This window comes from Chelonia mydas, chromosome 8 (assembly GCF_015237465.2).
Source record: "Chelonia mydas isolate rCheMyd1 chromosome 8, rCheMyd1.pri.v2, whole genome shotgun sequence".
Classification (NCBI taxonomy): Eukaryota; Metazoa; Chordata; order Testudines; family Cheloniidae; genus Chelonia; species Chelonia mydas.
In genome coordinates, this window is record NC_057854.1 from 85,710,060 (window position 1) to 85,736,930 (window position 26,871).

A 26,871-nucleotide genomic window follows, 5' to 3' on the forward strand; every position below is an offset into this window, starting at 1 on the left:
ATAGACACCTAGGGACAGATCCTCAGCAGGTATAAATTACCATAGCTCCATTTACTTCAATGCAGCTATGACAATTTACACCAATTTAGGATCTTCCCCCTAATATGAGATTTTCAATAGTGCCTAAGTGACTTAAGAGCACAAGTCCCATTGACTCCTAAATCATTTAATTATAACAATTATATTGCTCAATCCACATTTGTAAAGAGCAACTGAGTGTGCAATTACTCTGATTTCTGAGTATCTTCTAAACAAAATTATTGAAAAATTCCTGCAGAGTTGTAACCAGAAAGATAGGAATGTGACTCCTTAAGGCTAAAGAAATGGGTAAAGTATGACACAGTTTATTCCTAAAACATACTGCAAAATGTTTAAAATGATCATACAAAGACTCTGACATGTCTCAGAAAAGCAATATACAGAACTGCTACACTAACATGTAAGAAAAAATAGCTTGAACTCTATTTGAAAATATGTCAGTGGGATTCTTTTCTTTTCAGGCATGTTTGATATATTGCATGCAAATTCACAAATCTTTTTACCTATACCAAATAGATTAATAATGTCAGCTAATAATTTCATGTTGTTATCTTATGCACAGTGTCTTTAAGATTTACACCTGAATTGTAATACTTATGGTGTTTTACCATTAGGAATTAGAAAGTTGGCAAGACAATAACTCTCAGTGCACTGCTTTCTCACCTTCCAAAAACAGTTTTTAGATGGAGGTTGTACAGGGTAATAAACTTTTTTCCCTGCTGCAATCTGCATACACAAGGTTTTTTCCCCTAAGTAAAAATGAGTGAAAATTTGGAACTTCATATGGATTTCCTATCACCATCATTCTTAAAAGCATGATAGTCTGAAAATGGTATCTTCTTACTCAACTGATTTTCTCTCTGCGTGCATTCTTTCATCTATTTACTTTAGTGGCAAAAATATGTTTTGACCACTTTTTCACCTCTTAGTTTAACAAAAAGAACACAGCTAAAAAAGTATGAACTGGATTCTATTCCTTGTGCATCACCAACAAATTTGTTTATTCATTTCTACAAAGTTATACCATAGAGCAGTGGTTCTCAAAGCCGGTCCGCTGCTTGTTCAGGGAAAGCCCCTGCCGGGCCGGACTGGTTTGTTTACCTGCCGCGTCCGCAGGTTCGGCCCATCGTGGCTCCCAGTGGCCGCGTTTCGCTGCTCCAGGCCAATGGGGGCTGCGGGAAGGGCGGCCAGCACGTCCCTGGGCCCGCGCTGCTTCCCACAGCCCCCATTGGCCTGGAGCAGTGAACCACGGCCAGTGGGAGCTGCGATCGGCTGAACCTGTGGATGCGGCAGGTAAACAAACCTGTCTGGCCTGCCAGGGGCTTTCCCTGAACAAGAGGCAGACTGGATTTGAGAACCACTGCCACAGAATACAAGTGTAATTTGGGGCATGGTTTTACGTCAATGTGGTTGTGCAGGAATAACTCAGGGCTGATTTGGGCCTGCAGAGCCTTTATTAGTGATGTTGCATGAGACAAAAACAACCCATTTTGACTCTTAGACTCTAAGTTGAGTTTGCAGATAGAAATATTATGTGTTTACTTACAAACTAAGCTGAGTTGATTTGGACATAGATGAGAAGGCAAAACATGGAACCCCACACCACCAGAGAAGATCCTCACCTTAAGGACTATTATGGATTAGGCTTTAAAATGAGCTCTCTCAGATGGTAAACTTTTTTGTATCAACTGTAGAAATAATAAACTGATCTTGACTTTGCAGATACTATTCTGGTCTACAGCAACCTCATCAGAGAAGGAATGACATCTTGTCAAAGGTAAGTTGATCCTTCATCTTATCTTTGTTTTTAAAAATTAAAGTTAATTAAAGTTATCAGACAGGAGGCAAGATCATTTTTATGGCAGAAAAATAGTAGTGGAAACATTTTGCCTTACCTGGGTAGCTATATTGAAATGGATGTGTAAGATCCAAAAGAGGTATATAAAAAGCTATGAAAAGCAAGTAATGTATTCCAGCAGCTATTGAAGATCTGGTGAATCAGAAAGACCAGTTTAAGGAATAAATTGAAAAATCACTTGCTGATAAAACATTATTGTTGTATTTCTGTATGGAAAAGAGATGTAGCATTGAAACAGACAAACAGAATAGACTTGATGTTTTTCATAGAAAATCTTTGCAGAGAATTTCTGTGGAGAGATGAAAATAAAATGATCCAAATAAGGGCAAATGTGTCAGCACCCTCCAGCTCCTTCCCCAGCATAGAGCTTGATAAATAAATTATGCATAAGATATTTAAAAGGGGTAAAGTATAAGGAATTTCTCCCAATTTACAGCAGCTCTCCATAATAAAAGATATGGGCTGTCGTGACAGCTGGGGTCCCTGTATGCCCTGTAGCTGAGAATTTGTGGCTATATTATGCTCTGGCACAGCTTGCATTCTTCTCAGAGCTTCCTGATGCACAGAAGAAGTTGGGTGCCTGCTGCTTTCAGACAGGCCAGCATAGTGCATCTAGACAGCTCCACGGGCCAATATGGAGTAGATGCAGGATGATGGTCCCATTTCCTCTCTCCAGCCTCCCTGCCTCCTTTTAAGGAGCAGTCCCTGATCTCTGTGGAGCACAGTGATTGCAGTTATGCCCCACTGCTATACAGTTTCACAAGGCAAGGGGATTCTGTGTGTCCTCCACAGAGCAGCAGGACATGATCTGGCCTCATGCTGTGGATCCACATGGTGGCATGTCTACTGGCTCCTTCCCTGGCCGATCCTTCACATTCATCTAAACTGTCCTATTTGCTGCCGCAGAGAGAAGCGAACTGTACAGAGTACAGCTCTGGCCCCAAAGAGATGTACAGTTCCCGTGTGTGATAGTTCCACTGCATTTCTGCTGCATTTCCGACTCCCAACCCAACAAAGGAGTCTGGGGAGAGAGAGGCAATATTTTGTCCTAAAAATATTAATTATAATCAATTCTGTAACCAAGCATCACTGAATAAAACATAATACATTTTCTCAGACACCTCCCCTTCATTCTTTCAACTAACAGGCAGTGGGACAATGGCAATGTACTGTACAATACAAACAATCTGGGTGCAAACCAAACTGCAGATTTGGAAAAATTTGTATCCACATCTGAACTTTGTGATTCATGTCCCTGTCTACAATCAAGTTGGAGGTTGCTGAAGGGACAGACCACACCGAAGTAGAGAATGACTTTAGTTCATGAACAGGGCTATGTGGAAGAGTTTAAGTGCTATTACCATCTCACAATTGGAAATGACCTGAATATTCCACCTAAACCAATCTAATTACTCTTCTAGAAACAATAAATAAGCTCCTAGGAACACTAAAATACATACACAAAACAGCTAACAGTGAGATTGGGTAACTGGTGGCCGTGGGTATTACTGTCTAGCATGTAATAATCTGTTGGGGCAGAGGAGAAGTGGGGAGCAGACTGTATTCTCACAGGTACCATTCCAATATTATATACACAAAATATGCTTAAGCATCCAGTGTGAATTTGTGAATAGACTGCAGATTGGTACTGTATTTCAGAAATTAAGTAGTCATTTAAGAATAACACAAATGCCAATGTAAATTTAGGTGGAGAAAGTTAAAAAAATAACTAATACTTAGCACTCATATAGCCCTTAAAATGATTGAAGTGCTTTAAAACACTAACTAGTTTATCTTCACAACACCTCTTAATTATTCCTGCTAATGCATACAGGGGAAACGGAACCTTCTGGCCTGGTCTACACTGCCACTTAAGTCGATGTAAGTTGCATTGCTCAGAGGTATGAAAAAATCAACCCCCTGAGCGACACAGCTTACACTGACCTAACCCAGTGTCTACACAGCGCTATGTCAGCGGGAGATGCTCTTGGGGAGGTGGAGTACTGAAGTCAACAGGAGAGTGCTCTCCCATCGACTTATCGTGTCTTCCCCAGACTCACTAAATCGACGCCGCTGCATCAATCGCAGCAGCGCCAATTTAGTCTGCCAGTATAGACAAGCCCAGAGACATGAAGCGACTTGTCCAAAACCACATAATGAGGCAATGGAAGAGTTGGGACTAGAAATCAGGTCTCCTAACTCCTACTCCCATGGTTAATTCCCCCATGCTACCTACCATGGCATAAAACATGTGAGCCAGAAATTTCTGTAATACTCTGGAGAGTTTGTATCTGTTCTGTGATGATATTCCAATTTCTCACTTATTGTATATTTGGTTCAGATTCAAGTGGGAGTAAGTATCACAAGACTCCCACATCTACTTCTTATTGGGTTCACCACTGATCCCTCAATGATCTCTTCTAGTTGTCCAAAGTCTTAGTACTTTTCTGTCTGAAAATATGGGTAAATCCAGTGAATGATGTTTACATAATATTCCCTTGGCAAGTAGTAGAACACGCCTGAGATTGCTTTACATTCTAGGTCTGAAATCCTGGCCCCACTGAAGTCAAATTCAAAATTTTAATTATAAAATATTTTCCAAAATAGAACAGATACTCTTTTTGCATAAAATTTGGTGGAAAATGTTCTTTATGGTGCTAGAAATATATAATATATGTTCAATTATGTAAAAATAAAACAGCAACTAAATATAAGGTAAAACAGAAATGTGCTGCAACTTGAGACATTCAAAGAGGCAGACAGAAAATAAAGCAAAATATTATACATAATTTTTTCCACCATTTATCACATATTTACAGGCAAGTCTTAATGATTTATCAAGTGGCCTCAATTTCTGAAAGAATGTTTCTTTATTAGTAATTCTTCTTTGAAAGAAGACTTTGTTGGTGTCAAAAAACACAATCTATATTTTTACATGAATATCTTTTATTACATTTGAAAACAAATACAGTGCAATTACAAACATAAGTCCTACATTCTATAGAACATACTTTGTAAGCATTAACTCACATTAGAGGATTGAACAGGCTAATTTACATTGTAAAGTACATCTTAACACAAGGAAAAAAGGTCTACAGTAATCATATCCTATAAAGTGATTTCATTTTCCCTCCAATTGGTCAGTACTAAGATTTCAGCAATGAAGGACAACTGCATTTAAATGATCACAAATCGAAGGGACAGAGATAATATATGAAGTAAAAAATCAACCTTTCAAAACTTTCTTAATTTGATTGACAAACATATTACAAAACAACAATGTATATGCTCTTCTCCAAAGGGATATTGAAAAGACTGTTACTATATAAAAGCAATCTTATTTCTCTTAATCATGATAAAGACTTACCGTTTTTAGATTTTTAAAAAAAAAACACCAGGATTTTGCCTTGCGCAGAATGTGGATGTTATGTGCTGATCCACCACCCAGTTCAAACCTTTAACATTCTGAAGTTCTCCATTTGAGTACAGTATTTCCACAACATACTACTGACAACAGTAACTTAACCACAGGGGAAAAACTGAAATATTTAAAGCTATATTCAGAGAAAAAACATGTCAGAAAAAGAAGACAAACCCAGGATTGTGGGAAGAACAAGGATGGCTTAAGGCTCTTTGACCATAATGAAGGATCTGAACAATATAGTCTTCTGGCTAAATATTTAAAGGGGACTCATTCCTGATCAAAAACTTACAGCCTCAATTTTGCAAAATGCATGATCACTCCCTACCCAATTTGCTTGAGAAAATGCAGCTCGGATGCTCAAATACAAGGTGTACAATTTGAATATACAAAAGCCTGGATGAGATATTGCACATGCGAAAACTACTGCAAACAAATTATGCCTGCAAATTTAGAGGCTACTTTTGAGCATTTGTTCCAGCGCCATGGCCTTTTCTAGCCATCCAGGCAAGTGAATTCTGAGACACAGAGAGGTAGATATGCAACAAGTCACCAAAGGGTAACATTATTTTCTAATTGTCCTGTGTTTCTAACACATTAACCTCTAAACACCTGCCTCTTTGAAAATGTCTCTACTGTACACTGTTTCCTGAAAGCGTAACATTCCATTATGTTAGTGTCAGCTCCCACTGTCAGGATCAGGGAAGCAGTAGGAAGTGGGAGACAGTGAGTCACTATGAGGAGTAAGAGAAATAAGAATACTTTTCATAAATTAATAGTAATCTCTATTTCTCAGATTTATTGCTAACCATTCACTATTTGTTTACAATTATATTTATTACCTATCCTATCTGGCATTCTTCAATGTTTAATACTATCTCATCTCTATCTGAAGGACTCCCACAAAATCCTGGAAAAGTATTTTCTCTAATCATCAGACATCAGTAAGAGAAAACATCACTCTAAATACATTGCTATCTTTTGCAGAAATCCTTGAGTGCATTAAAGTGTAAACAGATTTTCTGACTGCCCAGTCTAGACAAAAGCAAGTGTCATTATGCAGATTATTTCATAAGATGTGAAACACTGTTAATTCCTCTCAGAAAGTCAACAGGATATTAATGTCCCCAAACATTCAATTTAGGAGTGACACATTTGTTGCTCTGATGAACAATGACTATTCAGGACAGGATTTTATCTCAGGATATAATAACATAATTCAAAGCAAATTAATGAGTTTCTAAAGCAGAAGTATGCAGATCAGGCTTAAATGTGATTGTTAGATAAATTTGAAGATTCATTTTGAACCATGTTGTAAAAGTCTCCATCAACTCCATTTGAAGGATTGATGGAGATTTACCAGGTATGCATAGTAACTCAGCAGTGCCTTGACACAAGTAACAGAATTTTCACTAGACGCACATGAATAGAATGCAGAATATTGATGGAAGAGCTTTGAATCTCTGAATTTTGTATATTTTGCTATTACAGCTGAAACACATTTCAAAGAAAAATCAGGGATCTATTCATTTAGATTTGGGGCTAGATCATCAGTCTATGACCCAGCCCAGAGCAAGGGGCAGTACATTATTTTGCTGCTACTAGAGCAGCCTGGGATGGTTATTTTGACAAATTCCCTCTGAGATGCCCCACCGTTCTACGGAAGGAGTAAACATTAAGTCTATACTTTCATACCATATCTTTCCCAACATGCTGGTACAAATATGCCACCAGCCACACTGGGGAGGTGGAATAAAGGCTCCACCCTCCTGCCCATCTGTATGAGGGGGATATGCAGTAGTTCTGAATAGCTTGCTTCCCCTTGCAGAAAATGATGTGATAGTTCACTGGCACAGGAGAATAAGAGGATGCCTTATGCCCCCTGTATTCTCTTCTACCAGTGCACAGGTCATGCCCTTGGAAAACAAAGTTAAAATGGCTACTAAAAGAACATTCAATAGTAACTCTGGAAGTGGCTAACTGATCAATTTGAACACTTACTGAGATAGGAAAACTGAGAAAATAGTCATATGTTATTTGCTACTAAGAGAGCAAAGCCACATCCTTTTTCTATTCACCTAGTTTGAATGCCAACACTTTTGCTTTTCTGTTTTTCTAGAGGCAAACTGATCCAAATTGTGGAAGATCTGCTGCCTATTACTTAATGTATTGAACCCGCGTGTCCAAAAAACACACATCCTTCAAGCTGCAGTCTGGGATGACACAGCCAAATTCAAAATGGAGACTGCTGACATGGCTCTGCAAAGTAAAGTTGACTCCACATAGTGTAAGAATTCACTTACATAACAATTAGTAGCAAAAGGATTTCTGCATTATTTAAATATTTGTATCTACAATAAAAATTCATAGGGACAGTGACACTCATTTTATATATATAAAATCTAAAACCTGAAGGCAAGACACGCCCAGTGAACTCCACTTCCAAAACTTCAGAAAACCTTATAGGTACATTATACCACACAGACAATTCCTCAAGCTCAATTAATTAAATGCTTTGTCCACCTTAGATTTTGAAATAATCATACAAATTTGAGAGTCATGATTGGATCAGTCTTCACATGGAACTCCCTATTGGACTTAGAGGGAGTTCCACATGTGGAGCTCTTACAGGATTGTATTCTATACTTGCAGTCAAAATCATAAAAAGTCTGAGTCTTATGATGAAGTTAAAGAAAGTTTTACTTGAGTAACGAGTGTAGGGTAAAACCTTATACTTTTAAAGGTTGCACTTTGAGATTCTTCTCTTTGAAACAATGTTTGGTAAGTAGCTTCAAAAAGATATGAATACAGACAGACACAGGATCAGATCCTGTTGTGCTAGACACTTGACAATCATATAAATAAAGAAAGACATGGTTCCCTACTCCAGTGACCTTACAATCTAATTTCAAACAAGGTACACTAATTGACATTACAAATAAGAGGGGAAATGGATAATAAGGGTAACAGTGAGATGAATAGGCCATTACATAGGCTAAGAATGTACAAAACTGATGGTTACACACACATTTACATAAAATATAACAGCAAACTCCACATATCAGCACACGCCTGAGTTTTTTATCTAGCCACTGAGGATCAAATTCATTACTTTTGGTGAGGCACTGTCCTTTATTAATAATATTCTTCTAATATACTTGAAGATTTCATACATCAGTATGAATGTCAACAGTGAGAATGGTCCAGACAAAAATACCAGGGCCAGATTGTGTATGGGCACTGTGTAAGTTCAAAACTGGGGACGAGTGGGAGAGGCACTCCCATTCCTTGTATGCCCTCTCAGCCTCTAGGCAATAATGACAATCTCTTGGTCACAAGGAATGCACAAGGCTATTATCCACAGTGGCTCCCGCATCTTCAGATTGAACAGACGGGGCAAATAAAGTCACAATGCAGATAAAAGAGTACACTGAATCTTGTAATTATGTGGCATGAGGTTTGCACTCTTTTAGCTCTGCAAAGCGTTGCGTCTGATACAGGCATTGTACCTCCAGTAGCTCACAGCAGAGTGTTGCACCTGTTCATAATCCTTAATGAGGGCCAGTGCCTTAAAGGTACAATTGATCCCAAAGTGCTGTAACCATATAATGTTATAGTCTTATAAATGCCTTTTTGTAATGATTAATGATCTAATATGTCTAGTACAAGTTTTAATTTACACTGAATTAAAAATATTAAATACATAATTCATCTAAAATGTCAACAGCCAGGAGATTGCTTAGTTACATACAGAACATGTACCGCTAATTTCAATTTATTTTAAAATGATAAATTTGACAAAATCTATTTTTATGTGGTGCATCATGTGTCTTATTAGACAGAAGAAATAAAACAGTAAACATCAGGGCTTTTTATAGCAGTAATAGCATAGCAAAATAAACCAACCTACTTTTTCTATGTTTTGTGTTTTCATATTTCATATTAATCTTCTGTTGAAAAAAACCCTATTTTTCAGTTTATAAAACAGTAAAAGCTGAATCCACTTAAAAGAATATCTATTAGCAGAATAAAAGTTACAAGAGGAATTTGTATGTGCACCAAACATGAATAGTGTAGAACAACCCTTTAATTAATAATAATGGACAAAAAAGCAGATCAAGGAACCAAAAAGGGAAGCATCTACAATATAAGGGCTATTTGGTCTGTCAGAGAAATAGTCTCTCTCTCTGTGTCAAATATGTACATATTTAAAACCAGACAACTTTTTGCATAAAACCATTATGATTCTAGCAAGTGTATATGAAAATCACATCTCAATATTCAGACTGTATATAACAAAAGAATAAAGTTAGTCTCATTTGTATTGAAAACCTTGAACAAAAGATTGAAAATTATGGGATGGATTTGGGGCACCATAGATCGTAATTGCAGGGACACACCCCAAACATATGACATATTTTGTAACATCTTGTTTCCTAATATCACATCTCATTCTACATATCAGTTTAAAGAAAAAAAGAGAAAGAATTCTTAGAAAGCAATTTTTGCCAACTTCTTTAATTGTAATTGTATAACTGAATGTTGGGATATAAATTTCATTTACAAAACAATGCACAGTGCCATACAATTAATCTTGTAGGCAGGATAATGGAAATTACTTATTCACACCTGTCCAGTTCTGAATATGCAGTGAAGTTATGAACAATTGTAGCTTCACTGCTTTAATAATGAAATCCATTAGGGATACGTCTGGTAAGGGAAAAGACAGTTAAAACACACTTTTTTCTCTCTCTCTCTCTCTTTGATGAAAGAATTTACTGGTAATATTGTTACCTATGACTAATATAAAATTGATACAAAATTGTTATTGGGCCAATTTTGCAAGCTTTCGTCACGTTGTGAATACTTACTCATTGACTTCAGTAGGGCTGTTTGAGAATATTTAACCTGTTTGGCATCATCAGACTAGTCCTGACACCTTCTCTGCAAGAGGCATAAAAACCTCTTTAGCTTTTCTAATAATCTACTTCTGATCCAGAAGTCTCTTCATGTGTGGAACTCCCAGCAAAATCAGGGTAACACCTAAGTTCATATATTATACAAAGTGCAAAAATAAAAATGAACAAAAAATTGACAGAGAAAGAGAAGCGTATTTAATTGCTTTTTTTTCTTTGCCAGCTATTATTTCTATATAATGATATACTACAAGTGTGAGTGCCTCTCACTTTGCCAAAATATTGTGTCCCGCTGCCCTCTGGCAGTCCTATTCAAGTGTGTAGATCATGCTGTTCACTAAGACCTGGAGGCTCGAGACCCTTAATACACAGGTACACAGGTATGAGTGTTTTACAGTTAATTATGTAGTTTACTTATATAATAATATCACTGTATCATTCTCCATGGCCCTGGGTGCAGGGTGTATGTGAAATCTAATATCATATTAAAATAAACTTTCCATAATAAAAAAAATAGTACAAACAGCCCCACTGCCAACCCTAAAGTAGTAAATAACATCATTATAATCCATAGTTAAGTAAAGGCTTGATCAACAGGATGTGCTCTGCACTGCTGTGTAAATAGTGGTAAACTCAGGCTCTGGCAGACCCCCAAAGAGAGTGAGTTCCATTGTAGGGAACCTCCATTAAAGTCACGTCTCCAGTCCTCAAAAGAGTGCATGTACAAGCTGTGAGAAAATTCACCTTAGCTGATCTGAATTGTCATGGTGGATGTGGAGACGGGGCAGTGTTTAAGGAAGCTGGGTCCTAAACCACATCACATTTTAGATAATAGAACCAAACCTCGTGAAGTGCACTAAGAAGAACCATATGAGAAGCCAGTGCAGTTCATGATTTGTAATGATTAATGTGCTGCTACATTCTCCTCTAGTTAAGTCTGTGAGTGATCTCCATGGGGGGTAGGACCAAATAGAAATCACCGCAATAGTCCATCCTGGAGGTAGCAAGGCATGGATAACTATTGTAAGGTCCACAATATCAAATAAAGGCTGACATCTCCTAGATCACTACTGATGAAAAAAATGTTACAAGCAAGCAACCGTTCACTAACTGGTACTCTAAGAACAGCCAGTAGTTCAAAAGGCACCTTAAAAGTACACTCCTCTTGATAAAGGTGTTATAATTCTCCCCTAAAAAGAAAAGGAGTACTTGTGGCACCTTAGAGACTAACCAATTTGTTTGAGCATGAGCTTTCGTGAGCTACAGCTCACTTCATCTCACAAAAGCTCATGCTCAAATAAATTGGTTAGTCTCTAAGGTGCCACAAGTACTCCTTTTCTTTTTGCGAATACAGACTAACACGGCTGTTACTCTGAAACCTATAATTCTCCCCTAGCAATTCATCAAGTTGCTTCCCCTACAGCAACCTACATTCCTTTTTTCCCCCTGGATTGAGTTTCAGCCTTCTCACCGTCATATAGTTCCCAGACTCAGCTAGGTATTGGGGAAGCAAGGAAACTGCATCATCTTTTCTGATACAAAATAAGTTACACACTGGTGCCACAGCACAAAGGATCTGATCCAAACTCCAGTGATATCAACAGAAATATTTCCATTGACTTCAGTGCAATTGGATTGGGCCAAAACACCTTCCATGGGGCTGTCCATAAATTATGTAACATCAATTCTGCATGTTTGTTTCGCTGTTACAAGGGATAGATGGGTTTTGAAAATCATCAAAAAATGTGTTAGCTGATTTATGGAGAGCACCCAATCTCAACTAGTGGCTTCACATACACATTACACAAGAAAGGGTAACAGACTAGAACCTTGCAGGACCATATATGAAAGGGCTGTTGGAGTGAACAGGCTTAACACACAACCATTTTGAGACTAAATTTCCAAGGACCGATAAAACAAGGAAAGACTTGATTTATTCCTGGATGGTGATGACTTTGTTAGCCACTGTTGTGCAACGTACAACTTCAGTTGCTGTTTAGGCCACTGTTTGCCATTGCCCGGTGTTCTGTATTTAGCCCCCACCCCACCCCTTTGGAGGGGGAGGGCTAACTAAGATAGCACATTCTTACAATGATTAAAGAGGAATTATATCTTTGTATAAATAGAATCAAGAAATAGTTATCTTGTTTGTTTTTCTAAGCCAAAAGATGGCCCTGTGAAGTAGTTTGTAATGTTGCTTAAAACAGGGAGATAGTTTAAGTTTCATAATTATTGGTTAAAAGCTCAAACTACCCAAAGCATTTAACAGATGTAACGAAGGAAAAAATATACTTTTTTAATTTCATTATGTATCCGTTTAGGTCACTAATATAATATTAGATGTGATTTTTCAATATTAGTCAATGATTTCTAAACTACTTCCAATCTCTTAATATTTCCAAATGTTAACAAGCTCATAGCAAGAAATATAAATATTAACTAAATAAGCAAATGAGACAAAAATGAACGAGTAATTTACAGTAAAAATCCTGTCAGAATGTTTGTATGAAGTACAATGCAAATTAATTAAACAAGGAAAAAAGATTATACTTTATAAATCTAACTCTGTAATGTTTTCTGTCAGAGAAATTACTGCAGACAAAAGACAGGAACACAAAATACTATCTTTTAAAATGAAAGTAAGATATTTACTTATCCATATACAACAGATCAGTTTCATATATTATTCTGACTGTTCTATAGGCTTGTCAAAAAAGATTCTGTTTTTTTTTTATTTAAAAAACACCTTTATTGCACAATGCATCACTAATTTCCATCAGGAAAGCATCCAGAAAAAAAATTGGAATGTTTGGGCATGCTTTTAGATACCATCAGTCCTTCTCTGATAATCTTAAAACAACAGAGAAAAAGAAAGCACTGAGCATTTTCATGTAAATTGTAGTAAATAAATATGCTGGAGATTTATTGCTTGCATAGAAAGCCACCTTTCATCAAGATACAGTTAATGCAAATAACTTAATATCCCTTTATAGTCAGTTACCATGGATACATTTTACTCAATAGAAATCTTGAACTGTAAACTTGTGTGATATATTGCAATTGTTAAACTATGATAAACAAAAAGTACTTAATACTTATCTATGCCAAGAATCCAAATATTTGCTTCAAAATATCACAGATAGCTGTAAGGACATGCAGAATTTCAAATATCTTCCTCTACTCTCCCATATCTATACCTCAAATCGTTTTTCTAAATTATATTTAATATGAAAATAGGGGGGAAAAGGCAATCCAGCTCCTATTATTAGGAAATCAATAGAAGCTGATTTAAATGGAAGCATGGTCAGACAGCATGTTTAAAAAAGATATACTCAAAAGTACATTTTTCAAAATGAAATTCTCTTTTCTCTCCTTTTCATGCCTTGCTTTCCATTAGAATCATTCAAATAATTTCCATCTACAACAAGATTCTCTTACTCAATAGTGTACTCAATCTTGACCACCAAATTCTCTCATCAAATCACTGCACGAAAATGTAAGCCTTTCAAGCCCGTAGATGAAAGATCCAGATGACTTTTTGTACAGCTATGTTAAGGAATATTTTGATTTATAATACTACTTCTTTTAACGGACAGATACGCCTTTCAGTTAGACACTGTATACTTGTCATAATAATGCTATTTTTATTTCCCGAGCAAAGCATTCAACTCAAGGCGTTTCTCTCTTTGTCTGTAACATAACAACTTTGAAACACCATTGATTTTGGTGCAAATCAGAACACCAGAAAAGCCTGCATTCCCATAATCCACCCTCCCCCCGGCTGCCACAATCTCCATGTGTGCCACATTCCCAGGCCCCTCTGTTTCACAGACTCCAGCAATAGTACTCACCCATTCCCTCATGACAGGGTCTATTGTCTTATGGTCTTCAGCTACCTGTTATTTTCTATACATACCCCAATTAACTGTGCTGAATTTGAGCAAAGCATAAGATGGAATTCACCTACTAACCTGGAAACAGGACAAGAGGTTGCAGTGTATCCCTCTGGCTGCTACCTGCAGCCTATGTTTTAATGGGAGCCAATCCACTACACTGGGACATCTCATTTGTTCCCGTACACAGAAAACTCTTCTATGGCATAAAGATGGTGCAAAGGTAACCTTACATGGCCACTCTACAGTCCCAATGTGAAGCAGAAATGACCTTTTGCCAATGTCCTCTACCTCAGGTGAACTTCACCTTATAACATTTCATAACGTAGATTTCCCACTTCTCTCATAGTTTTAGCTACAACCGTCAAATAAGTCATTTACATAGGGAAATAGTATTTATTTCCAGGTCTTCTCAGCAGGGTATATAAATACTTTCTGCCATAGCAAAGAGCAGAGGACATATATGGACAACTAGAATTTCCTCACTGTTTTACAAGAGTCAGTGCAGCATTCACAAAACCAGAAATATCTTATCCACATAATTATGTTTACAAAGCAATTAATTAATGGCAAAAACACAGTGTGGGAATAAAATTATACCTATCATCCTCAAAAAAGGTATTGTTTCATTGTTTTGAAGTATTGAAGTTATTGAGAACACAAGCTACACTGTGAGTCTTCTAAATAGAATCACCATCCTAGAAACTAGAAATCTGCCTGTAAAGCATAATTCATTATAGAAATAAACAAACACATACATAAATAAATAGTGATAACTGGCCAAGTTTATGAAGGCCCTACACTCAACTTAGTGGTATTTCTCTGTCTGTCGGTAATGCAATAACTTTTGAATGCTGCATCCAATCAATTCCAAAATTCCAGGGGAATGTTCTAAGCGTCAATAGCCAGAACTCTAATGATTGTGATGAAAATCAGAAAGCCAAAAAGGGAAAAATGGGAGACACACAAAGCCCCTGCCAGCTCTTTAGCATAGCCACACCCTCAAGCATCTCTGTAATAAGACTGGAAATAAGGTGTTCAGACTGGAAATGAAGAATAAAAGCTTATGCTCAAATAAATTGGTTAGTCTCTAAGGTGCCACAAGTACTCCTTTTCTTTTTCCAAATTTTTAACAGGGCGAGCAATCAATCGTTGAAACAATTTGCCAGGGCTCACGGTGGATTCTCCATCACTGACAATTTTTAAATCAATATTAGATGTTTTTCTAAAAGACATGCTTTAGGAATTATTTTGGGGGACTTCTATGGCCTGTGTTATACAGGAGGTCAGACTAGATGATCATAAGGGTCCCTTCTAGCCTTGGAATCTATGAATTATCTATAGCTCAAAGAACTTCCTGATCGTACTCATTGCCTTCCAGCATAACAATGCTCCTAACTCATTTCTCCTCATCTTCCCATGATGTTCCCATGAACATGTTGATACCCCAAATTACTTATTTCCTGGGCAGAAAGAAGAATAATGGTGGGGAAGGGGGAGGAGGAAGGGAGAACTGGGGTTTGCACACAGCCATTGGCATGGGGGTAGAATGGAGGACACTGCTGTGGGACATACAGAACCCCTGATGGGGGGACATGGGGAAGGGGTAGACAGAGACACTAGCACAAGGGTGAAGTGGAAACAGGGGTGAAACAAAAAATGGGAGGAAGACAGAGCTCTTGCCATCGGGGTGGGGAGGAATGGGAAAAATGAGGGTTCACACTGAACCCTTGCCATGGAAGGAATGAGTGACACTGGCATGGGGGGCACACAGAATCCCAGGTGGGGAAAGATTGGAAGACCCTGGTATAGGGGTAGGGAAAATGGGAGGCATGGGGTAAAAAGGGGAGAATAAGATTGCACACAGCACTCCTGTAAAGGGGGGAATAGGGGACCTTCAAATGGAGAAAGCGAAGCCACAGAGCCCCATAGAGTAGGGGGGAATCGGGCACACAGAATCCCTGCTGAAGAGGAGGTTGGAGGACTCTGGTATGGGAGGATGGGGGAAATAGGGAATATAGGGGAAAAGAGGGGAAGATTGAGGGAACCTGGTATGGGGGAAGGGGGGCACACAGAGCCCCCGGCATGGGACAAAAGTGGAAATAGGGGTGCACACAATATACTGGTATGTCAGGAAGAATGGGGAGACACAAGCGACTGTCATGAGCGGATATTGTGGGGTTGCAGGGAATCCCTGAGAAAGAGAGGGATGGCAGGGCAGTACATAGGGAGTTGGAGGGTGGGTGAGGAGAATGTGTGTGTACTCCTTACATCCCTCCATTCCCCTCCAGAAGCCCTGGTGTGTGTGATAAGATCAGCCTATACAAGCTATGAAATATGCGAGTCCCTAGCATTAATTGTGACAGCACACAATCTGTACCCAATCCTGCTGCAACTGAAATCAATGGCAAAACTCTCATTGACTTCAAGGGGAGTAGGACTGGGTCAGAGATATAGACTACCATTAATAGTGTAAGTTCTATTGGAGGGAGCTGATCCTGAATTCTTGAACACTCAAAACAACCACTGACCTCAATGGACATTTTGGGTATGAAAATACTGCATGATCAGATCTATGATTTGTAACTGATTCAATTAATTAAGGCATACAAGAGCTGTGTGATGCGTGTCAAATATAAATAGACATAGTATAGTATAAATTAGTTGGATAGTAAATGAATTTACCATCAGTAGCTGAAAGGATAAAAACGATAAATGATTGTGTAGCATATTTACAAGGAGTTGCTGATTGTTGCAGGAGTTTCCTGCCTGTTGAAAATTTGGGTTTTGTATTAGTCCTTCGTACAAGAGGTTGACTTCTGCAAAATTGGTCTAGTGTACAGGAATAAATGTTGCCTTCCTGGTCACACACATCCTCAATGGCTGCACATGTACTTTGCTGGACAGGGCCCATATTTTAATGCCTTCTCAGTAACAGCATAACATCTTGTTTCTTTTACCAAAGTTATATGATTTCTAGAAGAGGGGAAATAGTTTTATACAGAAATATGACTCCTAACTATTGTTAAAAATCTGCTTTCAACCTCAGAAAAATGTTACCTTCCTTTAGAAAACATCAGGGACAAATTCTGCCCTCAGATACCTACCCACTGAAAGCAATGAGACAGTAGAGAGGTAATCAGACAAACAAAGGCAAATGTTCCCCTTAAAATCTCTAATGTTCAAAAGATATTTTGATATGTGCATTTCTTTTTAAAAGTGCTGCCTATAGGGTAAATTAAGTAACATATAATGGGACACTAGCAAGGTTTGATAAATACTGATTTTCAACAAATTACTGAACAGTTAGCTATCTTATGAATAAAGTATTGTTGCCTACTCTAAGATCATGAGTGTTTTGCCCTAACTTCTGCATCCTTCATTTGCCAATTTTGTTTAGGTTTTAGATTTTAAAATGATGCATATTGGAGTATACACATTAATTTGTGGAGTAATGTTTTACCTGTCTCCATCCCCCTCCTTGTGTGATTTGCTCACCACTTGCAGGCACAACAACTTGCATGCACAACAACTTCTTGTCTAACATATTCCATAAATATATAGTTTCTTTAGACAACAGAAAATAAATAACTTACATAAAAATAACTCATCCAGATTGCACAATTATCAGTGGAAATATTTTACACTGTTTGTGAACTTCAGGACAGAACTCAGTTAAAAAAAACATTAAGTCTCACTTACTTTGGTAGAGTTTTCAAATGATTTTCTCTTAACTCCAAGATACGCAATTTGACAAGTCTAGAAATACCAATATAAAACAATATGATTAATACATTCAAGTGAGAAAATACTTCTGACACCAATAAGAATTACTGGAGAACTGTTTATTCCAGTACAAAAAGATTTAGCCGTGTATTTGCATTACATTATTTTTATATACCTGGCCAGTCTCTGCTGGAAAGTACTATGATGTGTCAGTTGCTAGAAATAATTCTGAATCAATTTTTGCTGATTATTTATACAAGAGAAATATGGTGAAACTTAATTTACCACAAATATTTCCAGTTCTGTAATACTAACCAACTTCAGCTTAAGTTGCATCAAGCTTTGATTATTGGCAATAGGTTTTGTTCTGGAAAATCATGAATACCCATGTAAAAGGGTTAAAATTGTTTAAAACATTTAGAGCACTTACACAGATGCATGGCATTTTGAATGACTGTTCACAAGTTTACACACATTTTTGTAGAGATCACAATTTCTTTTTGCATTTTTGGGCCTTGATCCTACAACTGACTGCACACAGGCAAACTGCTTCCCCGACACAGATCCCCATTGACTTCCATGGGATTGAAGCACAAGCTCACAGTTCGCCATGAGCATAAGTGCTCTATTGAATTAGGGTCTCTATACTGCATTGTACAAACATTAAATAATGAATACTCACAACAAACTTTGAGGTAGAACAGTAAGCTCACAAATGGGAAAACTGACACAAAACAGGGACACACAAAATGGGGGTTGAGGAACCAGGATTAGAACTCAAGAGTTTTTGGCTTTAAGGGCTTGTTCCAGAGCTCAGCCATGGTGACATCAAATGCCACCCATTGACTTCAATGGACTTCAAATCATGCCACTATTCCTGGGTTCTTTTATCTTAGATCATTATTAACCCCAGTGATGAAGGGTATAGGAGCCAAAGGATCTCTATTCCTGACCCAAAGTCCTACAATTTCAGCTGTAAAGAATCTGTGGAGAGTTAACTGTTGCGATAATTAGGCCTGCAAATAAAGCCTAATTATAAGCTCAACTGTAAAAATAACAGACTTTGAAGTCATGACTTTTTTATGTATAGAAAAACTATTTTAAGTTATTATCAGAGCTTTTGTGGCTCCCTCTGAGTCCTGTACAATCAGACTCATGGTAACTAAGGCAACCAGCTTTATACGCAGAAGGTTACAAGAAATACTCCCAATACATTATTTTTAAAAAATAACAATCGAAAAATTTTCCTAAAATAGTTTTTTCTGAAATGTGTTTTGCAGCTTACAAAAAAACATGAAAGATTTTGTAAAAATTCATTTGAGATGATCTGCGTAAGTAACTTGTGGCTTCACCACTCATGAATAATATGATCATCCCAAACTGATAAAACCTTTATACCACACCACCATGTATCATATTTTCTATATCCTCAACACATAAACTAAGTGCAGGGCCAGCTCTAGGTTTTTTGCCGCCGCAAGCAAAAAACAATTTTGGCCACCCCCGCCCCCCCCCTTTTTTTTTTGGCTTTTACAAGTTTGCACTTCGCAATTTTTTTTGTTTCTTTTGACTGTTTAAAATTAAAAAAAAATGAAAACAGAGAATTTGTAGTTAGTGAAATAAAACAATTTCCTACTAGTGTACTCATTTAATTTTAACAAAATCACAATTATAAATAAATTTGGGTTCAACTATACACTGTAATGAAAAATGTTAGTGTCTTCCGGTGCACCCAGTTTCTCATAAATTAAAAGAATTTACAGGAACTGAATTTTTTTGGTTTTTATACTTGCGTAGTCTTTTAATAATTCAGTGAAATCTAAATTTTTTGCAATGGTACTTTCAATTGAAATTAATGCGAGTCCTGACAAATGATTCTGAGACATGGTGGACCTCAAATAATTTTTTAGTAATTTCAGTTTTGAGAAACTGCGCTCACCAGAAGTCACTGATACTGGTAATGTTAAAAGAATGTGTAATGCTATGGCAGTGTTTGGAGTGAGGTGCTTGGGGCTGTACATCCTGCCGGTGGGTCCCCAGCCCAATCTCAGACCCAGCCCCACCCCTGCAGAGGGGACAGTAACTGACAGAGTGGCCGGGGGGCGGGTCAGCCACGGGGATGGGGGCGGACCAGGGGCGCCCACCCAGCGCCGAGCCGCCCAGGGCAGCGGATCCCTTACCGGCTGCGGGTCCTGCCCCAATCCCGGGCCCCACTCCACTCGGCTCCGGCTCCTCCGCCGCTTGTGACACGTGTGGCAGGGCGGGCGGGGGGGGAGAAGCCGCATCACCCCGCTCCCCCAGTGACGGGGGGCCAGGGCAGGGACTGCCCCGGGCCGGGAACCCCGTGCTGAGCCTCCTGCCCCGCCCCACGCAGGGGCTTATTGGTTGACTGAGCGGGGCAGGGGGGAAAAAAAGGGTGGCCGGAATGCCGCCCCTGGAAATGTGCCACCCCAAGCACGTGCTTGCTTTACTGGTGCCTAGAGCCAGTCCTGGGTAAGTGTACTTTACATATTTACTGTATGTACACAATGTATGGTATGGGTCAATGAGCTAGCCAACTTCAAGGCAGTTTCCAAAGGCAAAGTGAGCAATAGTGCATTTCCAACATCCTTATTGCCAACACTCAAACTGTACTTGCTACCCTGTTTCTGCAGACTCAGCTTTTTTTTAAGTATCTCCTGCTCCAGCTTCTCTTATTTCTTGGTTTTTTTCCCTCCTCCTGGTTTTTCTGTTTTTCTATTTTTTCAGCTTTGTCTTCCTACTACTCTGTTCATTTCTTCTCTATATCTATCTGAATCAGTCTACATTCCCTTTTTCCCTTCTTCTCTGGATCTCACTTTCACATCTCTACTTTGCTCACTCTGCCATACTCATTTAATTTTTCTCTTTCTTCCTGACCGGCAGCCCTTGGATTCCTCACCAGAGGAAGCAACCAGAAACAGAGACTACCAGAACAGACCCTACTTTGTTCCTTCTGCCCCTTTGGCCAAAAAGTAGCAGTCACTTTTGGTCAAGAACAAGTAAAGAGAAGCACAAACACTGGCCACTGAGAAGCTGGATCAAAGTATTGCAGTAAACCAATTTGCTTACACAGTGCTGGCACACACTAGCTAGTTCTGGAGGTCATCAATCTAACTGCTGTTATTCTACTGTCCTGTAGCTTAACTATTCCTCTTCCCACATCCATATCCTCCTAACTCACTTAACAGCTCCCCACTACTCAGGATGTCTTCCCCAACCACCCAGCTGAAACCAGTTCCACTCCTGCCTCCTATCATTCATCAAAACTGGATTGCAGGGACGAACAATCATATATTTTCTGTTTTTCATGCACACCGCTTCTAAATGATCTTTAAGACTAAATCAATTGCTTGTGAAGTGGTAATGTGGTTTAACAATTAACTTACCTTCCAAAGTTAGCTGGAAGAAACTCCAGAAAGGCATCGTTTAGGTAGAGCTGGGTCAAGTTTAGAAGCTGCGTGAAACCATCTGGCAGCCTAAAGAGAAGTTAAAGATTTAGTCTTTGAATCTGGGTTGCTATAGAAACAATGCAAATGTAAATCTCTATGGAGAAGCATAAGTTCTCCACCCTCACACCCCTTAGCTACACAGCTTATGAAAAAGAAGAATTGATAGAGAAAATTGTTACAGGTGGCATTTTTGCTTGTTATTAAAACAAATATCACTCAACTTTTCCCTGTTACTGTCACAGGATGAAATTTATGTGCCTGACACATTAAAGTGGCTTCATCCTTCTCTCTTGTCCTACTTTAAGCTTTTTATCAGAGGATTTTTTTTTTTTACTGAAATGGCAAGCATATGCTGAGTACTTCACTTTTCATAACTTCTTGAGTGGGGCTCTATTTCTCTAGGATATAGCATGTCTTTTGATTATAAAGGTAGTAAAGTAATTGTATATACATTAGGGCTGTCACGCCATTAAAAAATTAATCGTGATTAATCGCGCTGTTAAACAACAATAGAATACCATTTATTTTAAATATTTTTGGATGTTTACTACATTTTCAAATATATTAATTTCAATTACAACACAGAATAAAAAGTGTACAGTGCTCACTTTATATTTATTTTTTATTACAAATATTTGCACTGTAAAAAACAAAAAAAATTATTTTTCAATTTATCTCATACAAGTACTGCAGTGAAATCTCTTTATAATGAAAGTTGAATTTACAAATGTAGAATTATGTACAAAAAAACCTGCCTTCAAAAATAAAACAATGTAAAACTTTAGAGCCTACAAGTCCACTCAGTCCTACTTCTTGGTCAGCCAATCACTCAGACAAACAAGGTTGGTTACAATTTGCAGGAGATAATGCTGCCTGCTTCTTGTTTACAATGTCACCTGAAAGTGAGAACAGGCGTTCACATGGCACTGTTGTAGCTGGCATTGCAAGATATTTTAGCCAGATGTGCTAAAGATTCATATGTCCCTTCATGCTTCAACCACCATTCCAGAGGACATGCTTACATGCTGATGATGGGTTCTGCTTGATAACGATCCAAAGTAGTGCAGACTGATGCATGTTCATTTTCATCATTGGAGTCAGATGCCACCAGCAGAAGGTTCATTTTCCTTTTTGGTGGTTTGGGTTCTGTAGTTTTCGCATCAGGGTGTTGCTCTTTTAAGACTTCTAAAAGCATTCTCCACACCTCATCCCGCTCAGATTTTGGAAGCACTTCAGATTCTTAAGATTCTCACTTCTTGGGTGAGTGCTGTAGCTATTTTTAGAAATCTCAATTTGGTACCTTCTTTGCATTTTGCCAAATCTGCTGTGAAAATGTTCTTAAAATGATCGTGTGCTGGGTCATCATCCGAGAGTGCTATCACATGAAATATATGCCGAATGCGGGTAAAACAGAGCAGGAGACATACAATTCTCCCCCAAGGAGTACAGTCACAAATTTAATTGACGCATTTTATTTTTAACACGCATCATTAGCATGGAAGCATGTCCTCTGGAATGGTGGCCAAAGCATGAAGGGGCATAAGAATGTTTAGAATCTCTGGCATATAAATACATTGCAACGCCGGCCACAAAAGTGCCATGTGAACACCTGTTCTTACTTTTGAGAAGTGGTGTGATCCTGTTGCTGCTGAGAACTTTGGGCTCATTACTGAGCTGAGTCGTGCTGTGAGGAGGGAGACAAAGGTGGGTCAGAGCCAAATATCCCAACCCTGGGCCAGCCAAGGTTAGCTAAACTGACCCTCTGCACAACTTAGAGCAGCCATTGGGCTGCTGGGTAGAACAGTCTCCTAGGGTAAGTCTATACCGCAATAAAATTCCTGGAGCAGCAAGTCTCAGAGCCCAGGTCAATTGACATGGGTTTACATTCACAGGGCTCAGGCTGCAGGCTAAAAACTGCAGTGTAGACGTATCCCTAGAGATCTTTCCATTGGCTCTCCACCCACAAGCATCCTCCTGGAATCAGATGTAGGCAAGAGAGACTGGCACAAAATAAACTGCTTGCCCAGGACTACCACTGTTCAGGGAATAGGCAGCCACACATGTTCGGGGAATATGGCAGTTTTAAAGCAACAACAGGTTGCAGAATGCACAACATTTTCAATCTGGTGGCATGCAAATCCTGTCACTGTTTGAGCAGAATGGAGTTATCTAGGTAAATTGGTTAGGCAACCCAAGGAAATTCCATACAATAGTACATTATTTAGAAAATATTGAGGTGGGACAATTAAGCATTTAGCCACTGACTTTAATGGGATTACAACTGTTCTGTTAGATTGAGCCATTGTACTCAACACCATGTAGAACCAAGCCCATTAAATAGAAGGTCTTATACCTCAGAATAATGAAAAAGATGCTACAGATGCCAAGCCAAACAATGTCACATCAAAGAGCTCAAATATTACATTATCTCTTACAATTTTTTATTATGACACTATAATCTGGCAATTATAAATGAACACTAGCATACATTTTAAAACAATCTACCACATCATATATTCTGTATGAACTAGGGGCCTGACTGGAGAAACCTTTATTCATGTGACAGTCATTACATAAGTCAGGGTTTACAAGATTAGGCATGTATTTTTCAAAATGTGATCATTTAATTTATAACCAGTTTTAGGTGTCAGATTAATACAGGAATGAATTTTGAGTCCTTGGTCAAATAACTCAATTAACACAAGATTTCATCTTTTCTTTACATCAGTGTTTCATTTTGAGTGTCTTCGTAATACGCCATAGGGCAAATCATAATATACAGATCAATAACTCAATATGCTCCATTGCATTTTTTTGTCAAAGGTTAATAATCTGAAAGCTACATTTACAGACTTTAAAATCCACAATCATTAAAAGAACATACATGTACATTTAAAATGTCAATGTAATTTTAGAACAAATATTTGGACAATAAAATCTACTCCAGGAAACCACAGAAATATACCACAAAACAAGAAATTACATTTAATGAGCACCTGAAACATGCTATTACCAACATTTCAGCGATCTCTTTTTTTCTAGCTTTCACGGGTCCTATACAATAGTCTTAGACCCTGATTCTGCAGTTGTGCTTGTGCATAAAACCCATTAATTTGAATGTCACATGTTATTAAAGAGCTCTCTGCTTATCTGTTTCATCTATTGCATACTAACTAGTAACGCATTCCCAGAGTTGAAGTTTTAAAACATTTAAATGTCCATTTTGAATTACCTTATAATATGTTCAAAAATTACTTTTCCCTTTACTCATGCTTCCAGGCTTGCAGCAGTTGATGACATCAAGCGTCAAAAATAGTACAATACTGCATTCTGTGTTGTTTGGTATGTTTGTTTATGTTATCAATTTTTGCAGGGGAAAAGTAGAAAATCTTAAACTCAAAACTTGGGTCTTGACCCTCCCAAAGACCTATGAACACACTTACTTGTAAATCTTTGCAGGATTGGGACCTTGGAAGAATAGTAACAGAAGGTTACTTACTGTAACTGGAGGTTCTTCGAGATATGTGGTCCCTATCTGGATTCCAACGTGGGTGTACATGCATTCCATGTGCCAGAACTGTTCATAGTAATGTCCACTGACCCGCACATGTGTCAACTGTGTGGTGCACCCGAAGCTTTAAGAGGCCATGAGGGTCGATGCTGCTCCAGTTCCCTCTTACCAGGCAGTAGCAAAGCCCAGAGCAGAGGGGATGAAGAGCGGGATTGGAATCCAGATAGGGACCACACATCTCAAGGAACCTCCAGTTACAGTAAGTAATCTCTTCTTCTTCTTCAAATGATGGTCCCTATATGGATTCCAAATGCAGGAGAGTAGCGAGCAGTACTCAGCGTGGAGGCAGGCGTGAGGGCTCTCCAGAAGTCACAGTCAGAAGGATGGTGCAGCAAACAGCCGCATCCGCCACTGCAGCAGGGTGAGGGCATAATGAGTGGTAAAGGTTTGGATGGAGGACCAAGTGGCTGCCTGGCACATGTCCTGCCATGTGATGTCTGTAAGGAAAGCTGACGTGGCAGCATGAGCCCATGTGGAGTGGGCTGTGACTCCTGGCGGTGGGGGAGGAAGCAAGAGAGAGCATAACAGTCCACAATGCAGGGGGAGAGATGTTGCGATGAGAGAGTGCAGCCTCAACAGCAATGGCGAGGAAGAGACTAGAGGACGCGCAGAAGTCACGGGTGTGCTGGAGGTAGAAGGCTAGTGCTCAGCAGGGAATGCAGCGTGCTAGTTGAGGTGGAATGGGGAGACCACTTTGGGAAGGAATTTGGGATGAAGGCGTAGGGAGACCTTGTCACAGTGGAAGATGGTGAAGGGCAGTCCCATTATCATGGCTCCCAGTTCGCTGATGCACCATGCGGAGGTGATGGCAACCATTGCTCAATCCCGCCAGATCTTGCGCAGGACCTGGGGAAGCAGGGGAATGGGTGGGAAGGCATAACAGAGCATGTTGGTCCAGGGAATAAGAAAGGCGTCTCCCTGAAAGCTGGGACTGAGGGTGGTAGAAGAGCGGAAGTTTGTGGTTGGTTGCCATGGCGAAGAGGTCCCATCAAGGCATGCCCCATTGGTGAAAGATGGAGCGGATCATGGAGTTGCAACTCATGATTGGCATGGAAGGAGTGACTGAGTTGGACCACAAGGACGTTGCTCAGGCAGGGAAGGTATACAACATGGAGGGTGATGCTGTACTGGAGGCACCAATTCCGAAGGAGAATGCCCTCTGCACGGAGGGAGGGGATCCAGGCCCCGCCTTGCTTGTGGACATAGATGATGCCGCCATGTTGTTGGACAACACCTGGACATGGCACGAATGGAGGAGTGGCAGAAAGGCCTGAGAGGCAAAGCGAATGGCACGTAGTTTCGGGATTTTGATGTGCATCCTTGCCTCTCGGGGTGACTAGAGGCCCTGAGCCATGCAACTGTCCAAGTGGGCTCCCCAGCCCGCTAGCGAGGCATCAGTGGTGAGAGTAGAGCGAGGCATAGGAAGTGCGAACAGAATGCCCGTGAGGACTGTGGATGGGTTGCATCACCAAGACAAGGAGGCCAGGACAAGGGGGGGATGAGTACAAGCTTGGTGAGAGCGTCCCTTTGCAGGTCATAGGTTGAGCATAGCTACAGTTGGAGCATATGCAAGCGAGCAAACGGAGCAACTGTGGCGCAGGCAGTCATATGGCCTAAGAGGGAGAAGCACTGGTGAACGCATGTGCATGACCGGTTGTGTAGTTGTGCGATAAGAGCGGTAAGGGCAGCAAAGCGGTGGGAGGGGAAAAAGATGCAGGCCGCGACAGAATCCAGACGCGCCCTGATAAAGGTGAGGGTTGTGCATGGGGAGCAGCACCCATTTGTCCTCATTGATACAGATACCCAGGTAGCCAAGCAGGGCACACAGGGTCCAGATGTTGATGAGAAGGCTGGTATGGGAGGCTGCAACAAGAAGCCAGTCGTCAAGGTAGCGGAAGAGGGAATGCCCTAGTTGACGCATGTAACCTGCCACAACTGCAGAAACCTTCATGAAGACATGGGGGGGTAGTGGCAATC

The 26,871-nt window shown here is 39.4% G+C and overlaps 1 protein-coding gene across 6 annotated transcripts in view; it reads right to left on the bottom strand.

The window, feature by feature from the left end:
- LRRC7 (leucine rich repeat containing 7) overlaps positions 1-26,871 on the bottom strand; it is a 358,746-nt gene that overhangs the window by 178,790 nt on the left and 153,085 nt on the right. For all 6 annotated transcript variants that reach the window (XM_043520844.1, XM_027825894.3, XM_043520845.1 and 3 more), the window contains exons 6-7: positions 21,261-21,350; positions 17,830-17,886 (exon numbers count right to left, since the gene is read on the bottom strand). In XM_043520844.1, the coding sequence (XP_043376779.1) occupies positions 17,830-17,886; positions 21,261-21,350 (147 nt within the window). The remainder of the gene's footprint in view (positions 1-17,829; positions 17,887-21,260; positions 21,351-26,871) is intronic.